This window comes from Netta rufina (genome assembly GCF_964035555.1).
Source record: "Netta rufina genome assembly, chromosome: 5".
NCBI classification, from domain to species: Eukaryota; Metazoa; Chordata; class Aves; order Anseriformes; family Anatidae; genus Netta; species Netta rufina.
Window position 1 is genome coordinate 18,623,135 of NC_140128.1, and position 20,567 is coordinate 18,643,701.

Genomic DNA, 20,567 nt, shown 5'->3' on the forward strand with positions numbered 1-20,567 from the left:
TTCAACAAGTCAGCTACTGTCCTTACAATGGTTCCCTTCTCCTCAACACTGACCTCACAACTATGTATTTTCTACTAGAAGAGATTTGTACTCTCAGACTTAAGTTCTGTATCCACCTTGCCAGGTATGCAGGACAGTGTGGCCTCCACTCACTATTGAAATCCTTTCTTAATTTAGATTTATGTAGTGTTTTAGATCCCCTTCCCCCCTTCTCCCCCCCCCCCCCCCCCCCCCCCCCCCCCCAAGAAATACTAAGTTATTTGCTGTCTAGGCCTATTTAAAAGTTAATTTAAGGAAAGCCGTATGATATTTGGATCAGTATGAGGTGACACCTCTGTATCAGAACTAAACAGTCTCCACATTAAAGACCTCACTCCTTCAACCTCCTTTTACACTTAACTTCCCCTTCCCATCCCAAATCAAGATCATAGATTCATTTTCCCTCCTTTACCACCTCTGTGTCCTTTTAACTACAAAGATACAAGTCCTTATTCCATAGCAAAAGCAGGTAATTCTATGATGAGAGGCAGCAACTGCCATGATATGCTTCCACCTTATATTAACTTTGGTTTTTTTTTGCACTAGTACCAGAAGTTACAGAATTAAAGCAGCTTATGTGTAAAAGCACCATGAATAACTGATCCACTACACTGGAACAACAGAAGTGTAGACCATAAAAAGCATTCCCCCAAAAAAAAAATAAAAACACACAGAATAAACTGGAGAGTAGATACATCATTTACTAAGTCAGAAAGTCACTAAGGTTTCATGCTATGTAACTCCAGAGTCACATTCCTCTTCTAACTGCTTTGGTTCAATTTCTCTAACTGCCATTTGATTTCATAAGTGTTGTGCAGTCAAAAATGCTCCTTCCTCCATACTAAAAATAAACCTGAAGTTTCTAATTCCCAATGAGTTACTCTCAAGGGCAGTGCCTGGCTGGCCTTCAATCTCTCTCCTCCAACCACCTGCATAAGACACTGAATTCCAATCCAGAAGTTCCATGCGAAGTTTAAAAGGCTGTAGCTTAGAAGTACATTAAAATGTGCATTAAAATTGTGCAGTAATGTTCATCAGGATCAAAAATAGAGCCAATCTTCCACTAATAATCTTCCAGTGAAAATTAAAGCTTGATCCTACGTTCTAATAACTGATTGAAAGTAAAGTTTCAAAACAATTACATTTGAAAAAAGGTTTAGAGTTAAGGCCTTAGGAATTATCACTTTAACTCTTTTTGATGAGTGTTCTATCAACAGCACTTGTAAAATGGGTGGAAAGACAAAAAGTAGTACATCCTCACCTTTTGAAAACAGCCGTTTCAGTTTTAGCATCTACAGTAAGGCTCAGTGTCTCCTTCATGCTGCCGTTCATTACTGTTTCAGTTACCTTGTCTGTGTTTTCTACATCGTCCTCTCCATCTGAGCTGGCCTCCATAGCAACACTTCCTGGGGCTAGAATAAAACTAAGTACTTTAGTATATGACTGGTTACATTTCTATTTCATGAGCACACACACAAGCCAAAACAAACAATGTTTTTCCCCAGTTTTGAGCATTTCTTGAATCCTTAAGAATCATCTTTCTACAATCCCCATTATACGCATATGTAGAGCATAAACTTTTTTTTTTTTTTTTTTTTTTTTTTTTTTACAGATTAAGGAAGAAGTCATATTCCATAATTACAGCTTTCGTTTTGCAAGCCAGTTAGTGATTTACATCAACAATGATTACTTCAAGAGGTTTGCTTGAACAAGCCTGTGGTAGGATTTTTATACTTTTTTTCGTACAGTCAGATTCATTGCACCAGTCCATACTGTACAAATTTGCCAACAAATTCTGAAGTACAGACAAGCCTTTGGGAAGCCCAATCTTCCTGGACTTCCCATCTGCACTCCTTGTTCTGTCTGCTAATAAGATACATGGAAAACTAATTAACACGGGTTTAACCTTTAATTAATTCACATAAATAGAAGTGTGTGCATATATACAGAGAAGACAGCTTGGAAAGCAAAGAGCAAGAAGGAGAAATCTGAACACCAAGGCTACTGGCCTATTGCCACATAGGAAGAGACTAGAAGCTACCACTTTTCTTGGGCATCAGCTCAGTTAAGTGTTGCCACATATAAAACTTCTCTAACAGAAAACATTTAGCTTCATTATTCATGATATGCACACCTTTATTTTTTTTATTTTTTTTTTTTTTGAGACAAAAGTAACACTGGTTCCTGTTTTAAATAGGAAAAAAAAGAAGTTCAGAACTTTTGTCAAGTTATTTTCATTGCCTGGCAGAGCAGCAGAGCCAGATGAGAGGTCTCTAGATACCTAAGTTCAGGGAGATCTTTCTTAGTTAAAAATATCAAAATCAATCTGCTTGCATTTCTGAATGTACAGTACTTACTCTCTAGCTGTGTTGCAAGACCAGTCGCATTTGCACTCAAGGGATCCATTGGCTCTGCATTTGTTTCCATTTCCACAGGAGAATTGCTTCTTAAGGAATCTTTTGAGCTTCAAATACAAATTAAAAAGCTTTATAAACATAACTGAACAGCTGAATGAAACTAAGCAAGGCTAAGGCACACTAAACAAGTTAATTAATGCAAAATCCACCCGAATTGAGCTGACTGAGGTTATGTTTGGCAGTACTGTTATTTTTATTTGAAATGGAGATGCCACAGACAAATAAGACTGCTGGATCCTTGTAGTATTTCCAACATTTTAAACTACTTTTTAAACACAGTCTTTGCAACCTGGATGATATAAAAGAGTTCTCTGCTGATACTGCCAACACAGTCCTTAAATGTCAACAACAGAAGTATTTTACTCTAATTTGTTTGCTTAATGGCACATACAGCACAGCTATGAGTTTTTCCATTCTGGATTAACTCAAAGGACAAGTTCTGACCACTTGAAATACTTCCCACCACTTACAGAATAGTGTCTTTTCTATCCACTACTTGTGGCAACTTCAGGACTTCGTTTTCTAAACCCTATAATCCTGTTACCAATTTACCTGCCTCAAACATGAAACAATTCACTGCTTTATGATGGAAAAAATTGTAAGTTCTATGTCAGAGCTGTTTAAGGCCCAGACAGAAGCGAGGAGCAAGACAGACAGAAAAGGTTTTCTGATTGGAGAAGAAATCAGTTCTTGACTGCTAGTATTTTGGCAGCTCAAAATTTACCTCTATAGGGATTATTAGATTCCTACACAGAGGACCTCAGTTATTCTTAATGCAGTGTTTAATCCAAAAGAGTAAAGCGTATGTCAGGTAATGCCAAAATAGTGTAGCACTGCACCAGTGATGAATCAATCATCTATATTATACCATTGACGAAACAGAACCATCACAGATGTTTTACAGCCTTCACATTCAACAGTTACATCCCTTCCATGGCTTCAGCCTATACTAAAAAAAGTCACAGCGCAATTCTGGTCAGTGACCAATATTCAAGGGAAACTTTAGGGATCCACTCATCCTATAAAAGCCTATATCTTTGTATAGTCAAGTAACACCATACTACCCTAAACACACAGTAATCTTTGAACACTATGCACCCTGTATTCCACCAAAAGCCAACCAACATAGCCCTGGTTAGAGACATACATTTTAATGATACCAAACAGCAGCTGCTGGTACATTTAGTAATGAAGAACTTGCCCACTTGCCCTGTATCACTAATATTCTTACCTCAAAGAGGACGTGAACTCTGAAAAAGAAGCCCAGCCAGTTTCTTTTGCTGGCATGGGTTCTTCCGTACTCCACACATCAGACCCAACAGAATCCAGATTGGTGCCATGTGCAGTCTCCATGGGTACATCAAAGTTAGCTGACCAATTTGGTGCTAGAAAAGCCATCAGCAAGGTCATTAGGAATAGATTTAAAGAACACGAATGTACACATGTCTAACACATTGATTCTCTATAGGCACATTCCCAAAAGAGCAGCAAAACTCTTAACTAGACTTCGAAGCACATGCAAAAGAATTCTCTATATAAGTAAAAACTGAATGAATTCCCTAAAAGGGAAATTCTGCTATTAAGGCAGAATTTTACAAACAGTAACTCACAGTATTCAGCTAAAAATCAATGGCACTTATCTGAAGAACACAAATTATATTTAATCACAAGTGTTGTTCCACTTTATTCCTTAACCTAATGAGAACATTCATTATTTTCAACACTAATTTCTATACTTAAAAAAATCTTAAGAGTTTTCATCCCTTTTTCAGTTTCCTATGCACATTTTCCTCAACATAGAAAATGAGCAAGACAACTTCATGGACAATCTCTAATTTCTCATGCACTAGCAGCACTGCTAAGTTTCAGAAAAGCTTAAAACCTTTTACAACTTTAAAATATTAATTGGGATATTACGTTTTGGAGCAACTGGGACTTAGAAGCATCTAACTTAGGATAGGTCAATTCAAAATACTTCACCTACCCAAGGGAAACATTTTCTTCATTAACACTTACATACAAAAAAACAGGCTGAAAAGGAAGCTCTGACTAGCAATTAGAAATTCCAACCCAGGCAGATATGGGAGGAGACCCACATGGATCAAAACTTGTTTGACACACAGATGCCAACGACACCAATCTGACAAAAGAAAAGAAAACCCTTAACTTTTCCTTCTATTTTAATTTTTAATTCCTTACAGTCTAGATAAACACAGGGCTTTTACCTACAGATGTTGCCATTTTAAGTAAAGCCAATTTAGTCTACCGTGCCTTGAATGTGAAAACTCTTAAGCCAATTACAACAGTTAGTTTTCCACATAAGAGTTTACTGACGCAAGATTAAACAAGATTATTCACATATGAAACCAGACCAAACTAAGTTAACTTGACTTCTGTAGGATGCCTTTTAGACCGTTGTTAGATGAAACGTCGGTCTGAAAGACTTGTAATAGAAAGAATCATATTTTATGTTTGGAGATTAATAACCTATCAGTTTTGCAGGCTTTCAAGATGTGTAAATTCAGTTTCATTCTTCCCTTTTTGATTCCTCATTTTTTCCTCTTGAAGAATATACACATGAATTTTAGAGAGACTAGAGTAATTTGACTCAAGACTTGTAAGGAATTCAAATTTCAAATACTTGCATGCTCTATTAAAGCAGTCTTTACAGTGAGAAAGATGACTAAGATCATTAGAATAAAAAATAAAAGAGGAAAACTCTTACAGAGTAACAGTTCTAGATGTAACACTTTCCTGTAACTCAAATAGTTGGGAGAAAAGCTACATACGTTCATTTAAGTCTACTTCCATTTTGTCCTCTGTATTGGTATGCGATTCAAACAAATCTTGTTTTGTTCCATCCTCTTCTTCGGAGTCAGTACTTTCTTCACTGTCTGTACTGCCCGAACTTAAAATACAAAGAGAGAGTTTACATTCCATGTTTAGGATTAGACGCTTGGCACAATGAAATACTGGAGAGTTTGAAGCTAGAGAAAATTACAACAGCTATCACTGCTGATAGATTAATGGAGGTATAATTTATTAGCTGTTGGCATGCCCCTCATTTCTCCCACAAAAAACAAGGTTTAAGGTTTTTCCACTTGATCGTGTAAAGAGGGCTTTTTTCCTCCATTTGCAAGTAAAAACTCTTGCCATTCAAAAGGAAAGGAAGGCAGGAAAAGGAAGATAAGGAATCAGACCATTCATCTCTGCACACTAAGTGGAATCACTGAAATATAAAACTCTTTAAAAGACCAATACGACATAACTTGGTTTATTTGGAAATCTAACAACCAATCCAAGTATTTTCCAGTCTGTTGCCTTACATAATGGTTTTGAACTGTATGGGTATGTCTCCCTTCCTTGGCGAGCACAACCAACATTAACAGGAGAGCAGTAATAGAACGTAACCAACATACAATATAACTTATCATGTACAGAAGATATTAGCCACACACATTCTCAAGGCCACTATGGAAGGTCAGAGAAGCCAAGACTATCCTGGGACAAAATCCAGAAGAAATTAAGGAAGACGATGCATCCCCAAGAGTTTTGGGGACCAGCTCCTTCCCTTCAATGTAGCTACCTACAGCTTTGTCCACAGCCGCAGTACAATTAAGGGCAACCATAACAATGGAGCTAGATAGTCTGACCCCAATACTACCATAGAGAGGACAGCAAGGTCGACGTAGTTGCGGAGCTGGACTGCCTTGCCCAGAGCAAGAACGGCTAACAGGCTGACAGAGAAGAGGGGAAGAACAAGCAAAAGGAAAGAAGCTACAAAAGGTGAGGTGCAGGAAGAGCTGAGTAAACAGGACACCTAATACCATCTTCTGCAAGTTAAGGCTGAAAGAGATACTGCTGCTATCTCTCTACTAATTTCTCCCCCCAAATGGAAATGGCTAGTTATGCTGGACAGCCTATGTCAGTAGTCAACCTGAACCAGAAGACATTGCTCAGTAATGAGGGGCTCGCTATAGTGCTACTTGGATGAAAAACGCATTTCCTACCTGGAACGCCTCTGGGACTCTGGCGTAAATGCAATATGTTTTTCTTCCCAGATGTCTTCTTCATCAGAGCCACCATCATCAAACTGCTGTATCCTCTCCTTACAGCATGCCTCAAACAATGCTATATTGCCCTACATATAGGGAAAAGATAAAATCTGTATTTATGATTAATCATTCTACTTCTGTTAGTCAACATTTTGGAAATATGTGATTTTGAAAAAAAAAAAAAACTAAAACCAGAATATCTCAACATAAAGCTTGTCAAGAAAGTATAAAGTGGAGCTTGTTTTACTCAACTACTAGCATACTGAGAGTACACTATCATCCAGGAATTGCTGGGAGGAACCATCACATTTCAGAATGGCATGTAGGGATGACGTCAAAGACCTTTCTGGATTGCTGGACGACCAAATACTCCAGTTTCATTTTCCATAGTGATGTTCATTTCATCTCAACTAACAAATATCTATAATAACAGTCTCTAAACACAACCTCACTGGAAGTCTGAAATAGCTTCTATCCATAAAACAAGTGCACAAATTAGACCCAAGCTTGTTCTTGAACCCAGACATACACATTAGAAGCACTTCTGCTTAGTATCAACCACAAGAAGAAGCAAAAAAGTTCTTCAGCTTGAAAATCCACACAATGCAGGAATAAGGTAGGGTAGTTACTTTCCAACAATTATACATCATAAAGGATGACATATAACCACCATCAAAACTTTGCAGTCACACAAGTTTGAAACAGTAATTGTTCTGTGAGTACAGGAACGTACACTTACACTTTCGTTTGTATTGAGGGTAAAGTTGATGTCTGAGACCCGATCAAAAGAAACACTGCAAAAAAAATAAAACACAACACATGTATGAAATAAACCAAGAAAATACATAACAACATGAAGGCATTGTTTTCAGAAGTCTTCATTTATATTACTAGGAAAATGAGAAACCTGAGATTAAAGACACACTAATTACCAACATGAAACGGAACAGTCAAATTCTGCATTAAGGAAGCCTGGTATTCACATGATTTTTCTAGTTGTGAAATATTTTAAAAAAAATAAGAGATGCCTACTCCCTAATGAGCTGTGTGGACGCAACTAGCCTAAGCTGGCGTAACTGAAGTGGTATACACAAATCTCAAACACTGGACTTCTATGCACTAGAAAAAAAAGCAGGCCTCATGAATGCCTTATCTATGGTCTACCATGATGTGTCTTTAGATCCTGCAAAGATGTGTTAGTAGTTGTTACATCTGATAATCAATTTAGCTGTTCTACATACAGACGGACCTTCTCAAAAGGAAGAACCAAGTGAAAAATTGCAATATCAACCTTTTTCCTACAGAAAAAAAATGAATTTCTTTTTTTAAACCAATCGCTAAATCAAAGTCTTTTCTTTTTTTTTTCCCAAAACTTAACATTAAGTAGTAAGGCTTTGCACTTCTTCATGCACTGGGCCATTCAGCAAACAAATTACAGAGGTTTCTTAGACCAAAAATAGCATTAGGCAAACCAAATCCCTGGGGGAGCAAGAACAAACAGAGAAAGAGTAGAAAGATACTACCAGACTTTCAGAAGAGTTAATATATTCTTTCTCTGGTCACATATAGCACTGAACTCGGCAGCGCATGCATTACTGTCTTCCTCTAATCCTCACCAAGCAGGGAGTGAGATAAAAGTGATCTAAATGAACAAATTTTAATTGCAACTGCGTTACCACGGGACTTACCCCCCACCCACCACAGGGGTTACCAGAAAACAGGTAATTTAAACTGCAATTGATTCTTACACAAGAGGCATGAATTTAAAGGTAAAAAGCAGTTCACCTACAGTTGAATTCAACTCACTACCTACTGCATATCTCAAGAGATCTGCTTACTTAAGTCATGTTCTTTCCACCAAGATCTTACACTACAAGGAAATCCAACTCCCATTCTTGCCAAAATTCACTTGCTTCTAGCCAAGTTAAACAATATCCTGAGCTGTTTTCTCACCTATCATAACTTCATCTATACTGCCAGATTACGTGGTGTAAAAAAGCAGCTATGCATCTTGGAAGGTGTGTGCAAGTTTTGGTTAACCATCAGATAGTAAACATGTCTTACAGAAGATCTTAATTTTATTTTTTTTAAACCCTTCTAGAAACAGTCTTCAAGTAATGTTTTTACTCTCTTTTATCTGAATGTTTTTGCATCCCAACCCATTAATTTTAATTAAACCAGGATCAAGTCTTCTTTCATTAAGAACTCCCATTCTTACCCTTTCCCATTATGGCATCAATTTACTTTGAACTGAAGAAACAGAGCAGTTTGTCTTTTTTTGTTTGTTTGTTCTTGTTTTTTTCTTGCTTTTGTTATTTTTAAAACCTGACCAAGACATGCTCTCATGTCTTAACTGCTTCACCCTTAAAAACAAAGGTATATTCATGACGTGCTTCTTTACTGTTCCCTACAGAAAAGAACATAGTCAAAAGAATAGCTACTCATCTGCTCTGCTACGCCAACTCAGAGATGTGAATGACTGACTTTGTACCTCCAAGTGCAAGTGTCCCAAACAATGCCAAGTCCTTGGATAGATATGGCTTTTAAAAGCAGAGCTATCATTTATTCCCAAGCACTGTGTTTTCATGCTGGCACAGTCAGAACATTAGAAGTAAAAAATTAGCTGTTACTTTCTGATGTAAACCATTCAGGGAGGTTTTCTAAGAGCACTCTATCAACACACACAATTGGTACAAGACAGGACTGACTGGCAACTGCATCACATCAATCAAGGCTGGCATTTGTCATCACCAGAACCACAGCCAAATACACTAAAAAAGGGAGGCTCCAGAGACTATAATCAAAGCCAATATAACAATATACTCACTTGCCGATGTCATCTTGATCAGCAAACTTCTCATCGTTGAAGCCAAACTGGTCAATAAAATTGGACGTCATTTGTTGCATCTGATAATCAGAAAAGGCCTGGCAACCCCAGGACCAACGACAGTGATATAATGATTCTAATAATACTCTAAATCCTATTTGCCCATTTTGCTCCAAAGAAATAAAAGTCTCTCTAATCTAAACATAAGGGACAGGAAAAGGATGTCTCAACCTTTAAGTTTTAAATAGTAACACTGACTACAAATCTTACATTTACTGAATTGAAAGCCAGTCTAATAGCAGCTCTCGATAAGAAAATTAAATCTCTCATTTAACCATGTGCTAACTAGTGCCTTTCCAGATGAACCCCTAAGATACAGGGGAACAGCACCATGTACCAAGTCAAAGAAAAAACTGACTTTGTTAATATTAACATTAAGTTATAAGCAGCAAAAAAAAAAAGTACAGAAAAGTACATTAAATATAGATACTTAACTACATGATAAACATGACCTGTGCTTATCAGGGGAAGTATCACTCAAGCATACCCACTAGCAGTCTCTTCAACATCCAGAAGAAATTGGAGAGTACAGAAAATAAGTTATTGAACATTCCAGTGCAGTGTCACAACTGTGGGTTCTGTTTTTGTTGTTGTTTTGTTTTTAAAAGGATGCCAGCATCAACTGCCAGCAGACAGGTATAAATGGGCATTTCCTTCTATCCAAAACCATAATTGTTGTTCTTTATTTCTCAGGACTATGAACTAAATTAGCACTCATTCTCTAGGAACTTTCAATAGTGTTATTTCTATGTGCAATTCAGCCAAGGCTAAGACATTCTAGGAAATATGGCTGTCACATCAGCTCCCTTATTTCCTTGCCCAGGTAGCTAAGGAGACACAACATATAGGTAAAACTTATGAAGAAGGTGGTAAAGCAAAATAAAATGAATATGGAAAGAAAACAAGAGAATATTTAAAAAAGCACAACAGGTTTTGATTAAAACGTTATGAAAACTGGAGGAAAAAAGAGAGAACATAGAAGGATGAGATAAAAAGCAAGACTCCAGCAGGGCTGTCAGTGAGTGTGAGAAACCCTCAGGCAGGCACTAGTAGGGTTACTGTGCTAAGCTAGGCCAAAGCAGGAACTCCTTTATATTTTGATCTTAAATTGTAATATCTGAGATGGCTTTTCAGAACTTCAGGATTTCATACCAACACAATCAGTATATCAGAATTGATATAGGAAAACCACCAATTACTGTTTTACTATGTCCCAGTAAAACCATTATTCTTTTTTTTTTTTTTTATATATATATATATTTGTTACTGAGCTCTTCTTCCTGTAAAGTATTTTCACTATTCTGGATGTTAGAAGTGAATGCAAGTGAAAGGCAGTGAATTTCCCCTGTGTGAAGAAAAGCTAAACTGACCTGTTCTTCCTTACACAAGGTGCAGCCACTAATACCAGTCACCAGGATAAACAGAAAATTAAGACACAAGGTTCATGGCATCAGAATTATGAAACCTGTGTAAAATCACTACACAGAAATTGTCTATGACAGTATATAAAATGTAATTACAAAATGGTAGTCTGAGAAAAGACAGTTCTGTCCTGGAGTCTAATATATTTTCAGAGAGACAAAGTGGTACTAACTGGTGCAGGGCAGAACAACGTTTTCTTAAGGAAAAGTTTCTAGTGCCACAGAAGGACAGCACATGAAATATTAGTGGCACAAGAAACCTTCCCTCCCAGGACTGGGTGACAGAATGATTTTTTTAAAGAGAAAACTTAATTTGACCAGACAAAACTTGTATTTGACAAAAAAAAGTAAATTGGTTTCTTAGTATTTTCATCCTTTACCTATTTCCTAATGGGTACCTCCTGTCTCCTCCTTGAAATACTGGCCCATTTAGAGCAGTCTAGCTGTAGAGCCAGTTACCTTTATTAATGAATTTGTGCAGCTGGAGAATGCTTTAAGTAATTTCAATGCATTTCCCATCAGTGATTTGTCTTGTCTAGTACCTTGCTTTCTTCACAAGACAACTCTAAAAAAGTATATTTCACTTAGCTTTGAAAAATAGATTAAGAAAATGGTGAAAAACTTGAAAGACAACAGCACAGGACCATTTGAATTTTTGCAGATTAACTACCCGGATCATTAAGGGGGTGCATAAAAAGCACAGGGTTATTTGAAGATCTTACTTTCTCACTAGAGCTGCTACAGACAGCATCCAACCTATCGTGTTGGTATTCAGGTGCACCTTACATACACAAGATCAGTGGACTTGATAAAAATGTATTAGATTCTGAAAACTTGAGCCACCACTCCCAAAACAAACTTGGATAAGCAAGTACTTATAGGAAAACTATAAAGATGCATGAAATACCAAAGCCAGACTTAGACTAGGTACTACTTAGCTGTTAGTATGAGCTGAAAGATAAATAAGATTTTGGTTAATAACCCAGTCAGGTAATATACTTTGTATAGGGGAATCTATAATAATATTCATTATGTTCTCTCTAATCACTCATCCCAAAAATACTCCAAACATCACCATATTAAACACTGTATCAATTAGTACACTATGAAAGCATTAAAACTTCAAGGTGGACATAGCTTTACCTTAAGCTTTCAGACTGGTGGATCTGAAACTTCCTTACACATTTTCAGATTTCTTTTGTTAAACCAAATGATAAGTAATTATCTTTGAAACACTCACAAATGAGCTGTCAAAATCACATACTGAACTGCAAATAAGTGATCGAGTTGATTAGAAATTTAGTTCAGGAACATTTAGCTATGTACAGTTGCCACATAGCAATGGGTATATAAAGTTATTTATGTTGTGACTAGACGGTGTGATATTTTGCCATAAACTAAAAACATGTAACAATGAATAGCCAGTCTTCCTCCTTTCCCCAAAGTAAGAGTCAACATTTTTAAAGCTTTGATTATCAAGACCAAACATAAACCCACATTTGGTTTCAAAGCAATTTGTATTTTCGAGAAAACAGAAGCCATCACATATCAAACTGCTGCATCTAGTAAGAAAAGTCGCAAACCATGCCCAGCTCAGCCAGACAGCTAACATATTAAGTGTCTTCGGTATAATGAGCAGAATTCTGCATTCAAGAGCATGATCAAATAAAAAAAAAATGAAAAGCACACTGAGATGCTGTGCCTTATGTTAAAAGCCACACCTCCAATTTTGGTAAAATAGTTGTGTGCGTGCACATGTATCTAAGTTAGTTTAAACTTTCTAGATTTGTATTTGGTTGTGATAAAAATGAGAGTTCCACTAAAGATATATATATACACACATTTTTTTTTTTTTTTTAAGAGAAGAACACTACACTGTTAAAAGATTTCAACTCACCTGCTGCAAAGATGAATCCTGTGAGAAGCCAGTTTCTTTAAAGTCAATTTCATCATCACTGGAAGAATGAATGTGGCAGGTAGTAACCTACACAAAATAATTCAGTCATTTACTTATTACATGAGAAACTCAAATACATTTGTTCTGCATTCCTGAATCTTCAGTTTCATATCTAAACAAGAAACTGAGTTATTTGCAGTTTTCTCAACTGCTATACCACATAGAAGAGTACCTAAAATATTTCAGTAGCATTAACCTGTATGTGTTAGACACCAAAAAAAGACAAAGCTTTTCTGTACTTCAGAATGATTAAACATATAAAAATCCAGTACTACAACGGACGGTTATTTAAAATATTTGCATTTTCTCTTTTTACCACAAGTCACATTGAACAAGTATATTGGTAGTCACCAAAATAATGGATTATACACAGATCTTCCTTTCCAAAATAAAGAACATAGAAAATTTAAAGGAAAACATAGATATCTGCAGTATTTGAAAAAAAAAAAAAAGTTTATCAAAAAGGCACCTTCAAAATTTCATAATAAGTATTTATTTGCAGAAGCGAACCTGGAATTGTTGCCATAACAGCTGTTTTAAATATTACCATTAAAAATAGATAATTTTGGTGATCTGACATAGAACCAGTGGGAATAGTTTGTTCCTTAGGTAGCAGTGTGGCTGAGCATGTTCTTGGAAGAAGTTATTTTCTATCAGAACAGCACACCAGAAGTAATTTTAATTGGAACAGCAACTAGGTAAAGTAACAGTAGTTACAGCTGACCCCTTAGACATATTCTATGGAAGACCACTGGTATAAAGCAAATCCATAGATGACAATTTACTCTGGACAATGCTATACTGCATTATTCTTACACCTCTAGAACTTTGTGATTCAAATTATCAAGCGAACTTTTTCTTTTTTAAAAATTTTGTTTTTGAACAAGAGACCAGGCTACACAAAAGGACGAGTTAAACAGAGAAAATGCAAGGCTTCACATAAGACAGACACCTTTCTATGCTCCCACAAATATCCTAGTACAATGCCACAGTAAGGACACACATGCAATAGACAAATGAAGAACACTTTCCTGAGGTATACTGTACTTTTATGCCTTTTCCTCTGTTAGTATAACACTTATTTAAAAGCCACACAATTTGGCACATTTTATTTTATACAGCCCTGCAATACAATTTGCAGTCTAGAAGTGCCCTGACTTATTAGTGAATTTTATCAGTGAATTAGTGAATTTCCAAAGGAAACTTGCCAGAGTAAATTTAACATTAGGGTTGTCAGTAAGTGGGAAGAATAGTAATGCACCAAATGACCTCTGGGCTTATTCTGCCTGGAGAAGAACCATTGTACCAAATGACAGACCAAGTCTGCTGAAGATTATCGCTCAGTGTATTTACAAAAATATTCTTGTAAAGTCTGCACATTTGAGTGTAATTACATGGTATTCTATACAGCTTGAGCTGCCCTGGATAACCCCCGCAGGCATGCTGTCTGAGAACATTATATAATTACTCCTTCTACAATTGCACCTTGGGGTAGGGAACCAAATAAAATGTTTTTATATAGTTTTAGCTGCTTCTTATTAACTATCTAATCTGCGGTAGAAGTCCTGTCATTGCTGTTGTAACAGTAACAAGCTCGGGACTCCAGCTTCTTCCTCAAACTCTCTTTGGGAACCAACAGGACATAAGGTCCAAAACACGAGTTATTTTTCTTGTTTTCTGACAGATGCTGTAGTTTAAGCATAAACCTTAAAGAAAAAACTAGCATTACACCACCCTAATGAATAAACTGCATAATTATGCCAGGGAAGGGGTGTAGAAATGACTTCTGCAAATTTCAGCAACTTTAGGTGAGAAAACAAGCTCCTCACTGTTCTGACTAGTCATTTTCTAACACGTTGTACTACCAAAGCAGCACAGGCACTTTATGCAAATAATTAAATTTAGCATATAGTATTTTTGGTTTAATTTCCTGTGAATATCCCTAAGGGGGATTTTCCTTAAGAGAAAGAAACTACACGGTGGTTCTTAAGGCAACCATGGATAATTTGTCTTGTACAATGTTTTTAGGCTTAAAGGATACATATTCTCCTACCTAGTCCTTAAGTACTACCCAACTTTTCACCTTCCTCCCAACCCTCAGGATCCTGAATTCCACCATCTCACAATCACTGCAGCTAAAAATAAGCTTTTAAAAGTTCAAACTAAGATATGGTGGTTACTCTTAAACTGTACATTCAAGATGACTACATAAAACCTCTTTGCACTTTAAATTTAGCTCTTAACAAACATGTAATCACTGTTGTTGCATGCAAAAGAAACATTAAGACAGATGCAAAACAAAAGTATGCAGTGTAACACACAGTGGAATGCAGGTAGCACTTTACCATTAAATCAATTCGTTATGTTTTTGTCCGTACTCTTAGAGGAGACAGCAGCTTTCAAGCTAACTTGAAGCTCTAAGAATACCTTCCTTTGTAGTGATTGCCTGGGATGAACTGTACAAACTGAGCTACAGCAAAATTCTCATACAAAACATTAATGATGTGGCTTTAGTTGAAAAGGAAACTAAAGAATGGGAGTCCCATAGTGTCAAATACATCTAGTTGCTGAGCTATCTCAATACCTGTCCTCTTGGATTTGTACTTGGAAAGTACTTGGCAAGACTGCCTGTGCTGCTGACAAAAAATTGAGGCCCAAGCAAACAGCAGCAATTTTCAAACTTTATCCAGCACAACGTACCAGGTCCACTGTATTCCTTTTATTAGTTTCTCCTAAAGAGCTTGTGCAGAATGTCTCCCATCGCTCTCTGACCTCCTCTGGAAGCTCTACAGTAGGAAACAAAAAAGCTATGTAATACAATCAACAGCAAAAGCATCACTTAATTTTTAAATGTTCTTCTCTTGTGCTCTTTAAAAAAAAAAAAAAAAAAAACAAAGCAATCAGAAATAATGTGAAGAACACACACTCCTAAAGACATAAGTATTAGTTCATCTTGTAAAGTCTAAACTAAGCAGTTCAGCATCTCTTTACATTTAGTTCAAAGCTCTGAAACAATTCAGGAAAGTTTGAAAAATACAAACATGTTTAAGGATGACTGATTTTAAACAGAGTATGTCAAAATATTCTTTTTCTATCCAGAAACTGCCTTTCGTTTTTAAAGTTTGATTATTTCCTAAAAATTTGATCATGGAAGACACAACAAGAAGCTTAAGAGTATTAACATTACCTTTAATAAGCTGTTGGACTAGCGTACTGTTAGGGCCCTTATCTGTACTGTGCACAATACAGTTTGCTATCCTTGTCAGATGACCCATATAACCATGCCGTCTTCCTCCTTCAGCCCTGCAAGATAGAAAAAGAACTTAAATACCTGTACTCTGAGCAACTGTGCTACTATATTTTGTTATAAAACATTCTACCAGGGTCAGGAAGTTAAACAAGAAAGACCTATAACCTACCAGTTCCTAAATTTAAGAGCAGTATTCTAGAACTACAGTTTCACAAAAATACTTGAGAACTTAAGGTACAGATGTCTAGATTACACTGAGCCAATCTAGAAGACCGACAGGCATATAACTACCAAGGAAGTACAGAGCATCTGAACAAATTATTTCTGCTTTCACATTTGTGCATGTGGAAAAAATATAAAGCATTATCAAAACGAAGACAAAATTAGCTCCTAGACCTTCAGACAGATGCTTTACCCTTTCAGGTGAGGGCTAAGATTTTTTTTGCCTGATATGAAGTTCCAGACAGGGTTAGCTGCTTGGAACTTCCATCTTTTTACAATCACACGTTTTCAGGAGGAATTCCACTGCTGAGGTCCTGCCTTTTACATAAGTGCGTTGCTCTCAAGTATGTGATTTGCTTTGATGTGTTTATTAAAAATTTTCAATTGCTTACTAGAGAAAGATATCTTCTTTCCCCCATTCTCTTAACCCATCTTCAAGTACAGAAACATACCATAAAGTTTTAACTCTACAGACAGTTGTAAAACCTTATACACTGCAAGAATTACAGACTTGATTGTATTCTGAAATGGTGATACGGAAAAGTATTAAAGTGATACCAAAAAGATGACCTGAACTTCAGGCATTACTAAAAGAGAAACTGAAGAACTCTGGAAGACTCAGTATGTGTGAAAGATTTAATCCCAATATTAACATGTGTTTAGAATGTAATTATTCAATTTATTACCAAGTAAAGTGTACTTCCAAATACCACTAACAGTATTGTGATAAGTATTTCATATACTGGATATTTCAGAGAAGAGGTTCTTAAGATGAAACAAGACAAACGCAAGAATATTCGTTGGTCAGTATTTCTTGGTCAGCTCAGTTCTGAATTGATTATACATATCGCAACTCAAATTCTATTTAGACAATTGCAGGAAATGAGAGCGCTAGTTACTCACTGTTTCTTCTCATTCGTCTCCCATGCTTCAAGTATTCGTTCTATTAATTGGCACTTATGGAAGAGCTATGAAAAAACACAAAGTATACTTAACAGCTGTAATGTTAAGTGGAACACTACTACGCATTGCAGGGTTGATTTTAACAAATCCTGATGTCTTATAAGACAATTGATTTCAGGTTTAGGATAGATACTTTCATTAAACGGTTCAAAGTTCAGAAGCAGTTGACAGATCCCAAACAGAAACCTGAAGGTTGAACCTATATCAATTTTTTTGAATCATCAACTACATCAACTTCCTTTTGAATGCAGCTGCTGTATTTTATGAGTGTACAACTACTGAAATAGCAATTTTAATTCTTAACAAGAAGAGGAAGTACTTGCAACCTTGCATACTTGCTCACTTTGACAGCAGCAAGAATCCATTCCACAGCACTTCTGGGTTTAACAGCCTGTACTGACACGTGAAGAAAACCCAAAAGAGTCTTATTCTTCGTTCTACATAAAATATAGCCCAAGCTTACTTTATGAAAGAATAACTGCTACCATACCTTGGTGAGAGGAACATTCAGCGAACTCCTCCCGAAAACAAAACTTACATGTTTCAGTAAAAGATTGTCCCCAGTGGAATCCTGATCTGTAATTGTGCCATTTTCTGTGCTTTCAAGAGGACTTGCAAGAATCAACGCAATACAGATTTCTACTTGAGTATGCAAAAAGTTATTCCACGTATACTTAAAGAACATGTCCTGAAAAACAAATTCGACAGGGTTCACTCAAAGCAGGGTCCTTTCAAACATAACTAAATCTTACCCCAGCAAGTAATTTGAATGGCAACACAAGCAAATTCTTCAAGTTTTACAGTAAGTAGCATCGTACATGATAAAGTGTGACCTACACAAATTTTAATACTCATGCTTGCTATTATCAGAACATAAGGACTATCATACAGGATGAGAATAACCCAAATAGATTTATCCTGGGAGCAACCAATAAAGCACTTCCAGATAAAGACAAGGCCGCAATGATATTCCCCTCTTAATTCTTTCTGCTAGCTGCAGCCCTGAGAGTTCCCAAGTCAGAAATGCTATTTATGACCTTCTTAGTCCTTAAGTTTCTTTTTTGAATTCACCAAGGACTTTCAGTATCTACAATACCCTTTGGGAATGTGCTCCTCACCTTAATGAGATGCCTTACATCATCTACCAATTTTATTCTTCTATTACAGAAAGCTACCTCAGATAATCTAGATGCAGTTAAGTATGAGAATACTTAACATCTTACACAAGACAAAACTGAGGCTGAGAGACAAAATTTTGACCGGAAAAAGCTATTTTAGTTTTGCAACTCTGCTTAAAAGCAGAGGTTCACATACTGTATTTGAAAACTACAGTATAAATTCCAGCGTGTCTTGCTAGGTATTTGTCAAATTATGCCAACATTTGAAGATTTTGGTCAACCTTAGGATGTCTGCTACAGTTGAAGCTTGAGTTAGGAAGTACTCAAAGTGTAAATGTCAGGCTAGGAGTTTGCTGTGCAACAGTTTGCTTTCAAACAGTTTTTAAGCATACAAGCTACCAGGATAAACTGTCCCTTTATAGGGCAATGCTAAGATCCCATTTAGTGTTCTACATATTAAGAGACAGAAAGAGGTTTTGAGGGAACATCTTAGGAAAAGGATAAAAAGGTATGGAAGCATTGAACACAGCTGAAAACTTGAGCATACAGATGAAAAATAAGCTTAAGAAAACCACTCCAAGAAAATCGTGTATAAGGTGCAGAAAATTCAATCAATGAGAGGAAAACACTGGCTTCAGACATATGAATTTAACAGTAAAATTAGGTATCTGGAATTCTCAAACAATGCACTAGAAGTCAGAACACAAACAGTCTGAAAAGTTATGTTGGAAATATATTACAAGTTATCTGCATTGACAGAGATAAGATCTTATTAGCATTTCACAAAGATAAGGCAGCAGAAAGTTCTTACCAGTATAACTCCTATGCTGTTAAGCTCTATAAGTTCTTGATTCACACTGCTCATATTTGTCTGTAAAAGGCTAGATATTAATCTAATCACATTTAAACGTGTGTTCCCCACAGGTGGATCCAATACACCCCAGGTTGTCTTCATGACACTTTTCTAAAAAAAAAAAAAAAAAAAAAAGATTATTTTTTTTGTCAAAAAAACTTTTTGCTATGCACAATGAGAGAATAGTTCTTTAAAAGTGTACGCAACCAGTCTTTGAACAAGATCTTGCAAGAACTGAAAAAGCAACTTAGTTCTGAACACCATGGTTTATTTTAATTCTACAGACAGGGGGCAACGAAAGACAGCCACATGGAACCAATGGCACTAAAAACTGATCGGTAGCTGTAAGAGTTCAAAGTAGATGAATTCCATCCAACCTTAAAAAGGATTAAGAAATACTTACACTTCTCAGTGGTTAATCCAGGTACACGGCTACAGTTTACATTACCACAGTACTTGCAGAACAACTAGGTAGACAGTCTCTAAATGCATTATATACCTCAACAGCTCTGACTTCATATTGCTTCATATACTTGAAAGCAATTTCAAACAAACTTCTTTAGTTGTGTGTAACATTAGAAGAACACACCGAAGCTCCACCTTTAGTCTCTGAAGGAGTTACTTCCAACAGCAAGAATCTCTTTCCATGCACTAACAGGTCCTTGTATTAAAATAAGCACTGTGGTTTTTACATCAAAATTTTAGCTGGCTGCCAGATGAGACCTGTTATCACCTAAGTATCAGCCAGTCAGAAAATCTGGTGTTGACTACTTTAAGAGCTAAAAATCTACCAACAAATATGCAAGGAGCAAGGGAAAGTCATTATGTAAATGTCTTTCTTCCTATATTAAAGCACAAACACTTTTGGACAAAGAGACCACCTAGAAATGTACTATCTTCCACAATACTGGATGTCATTTTGGCATCCAGTACCTAACCAGTGCCACCCTTGTGTCAAAAGTGGCAGACAACCTGCCAGTTCAATTACCTAAGGCAAAATTTAAGAACATGGATAAGATGCTCATTTAACTAGTGCTTAAAAAAGTAGTCAATAACTTCACTAAATGATTTATTCAAATGCTCAGTACTCCAATCACCAGAGAACACTAAGTATCTTATGACCTTACTTTTAATGTACATCTTGTTACAAGAAAGATTATTTGCATTTTTCGTCTCTTCTGCACTTGAAAGCTTAAGGTCTCATCTTTTCTAGGCCAAAACAGCCTTTACCACTACCTTGTTTCCGCCACCACCAAACCTGTCTCTTATCTGAACTTTAAGCTTCTGATCATTTTCACTCTGACGCTCAGGTCCTTTACTCCTACACATTAGGGCACCCTGAACTGAACTATGTTTCAGCTGAAATTCTGCTGGTAACAACTGCG

General features: G+C 36.5%; 1 protein-coding gene across 6 annotated transcripts in view; it reads right to left on the bottom strand.

Moving 5' to 3' along the window:
* PPP6R3 (protein phosphatase 6 regulatory subunit 3) overlaps positions 1–20,567 on the bottom strand; it is a 58,912-nt gene that overhangs the window by 7,664 nt on the left and 30,681 nt on the right. For 4 of the 6 annotated variants that reach the window (XM_084288148.1, XM_084288147.1, XM_084288149.1 and 1 more), the window contains 13 exons: positions 19,141–19,293; positions 17,750–17,899; positions 17,152–17,216; positions 15,964–16,079; positions 15,477–15,562; positions 12,717–12,803; positions 9,339–9,436; positions 7,251–7,305; positions 6,467–6,597; positions 5,246–5,364; positions 3,688–3,841; positions 2,397–2,503; positions 1,301–1,451 (listed from right to left, as the gene is read on the bottom strand). In XM_084288148.1, coding sequence (XP_084144274.1) covers positions 1,301–1,451; positions 2,397–2,503; positions 3,688–3,841; positions 5,246–5,364; positions 6,467–6,597; positions 7,251–7,305; positions 9,339–9,436; positions 12,717–12,803; positions 15,477–15,562; positions 15,964–16,079; positions 17,152–17,216; positions 17,750–17,899; positions 19,141–19,293 — 1,472 coding nt within the window. Of the gene's footprint in view, positions 1–1,300; positions 1,452–2,396; positions 2,504–3,687; positions 3,842–4,472; positions 4,597–5,245; positions 5,365–6,466; positions 6,598–7,250; positions 7,306–9,338; positions 9,437–12,716; positions 12,804–15,476; positions 15,563–15,963; positions 16,080–17,151; positions 17,217–17,749; positions 17,900–19,140; positions 19,294–20,567 lie in introns of those variants that run through there. The other 2 variants (XM_084288150.1, XM_084288151.1) reach the window with 2 other exon arrangements.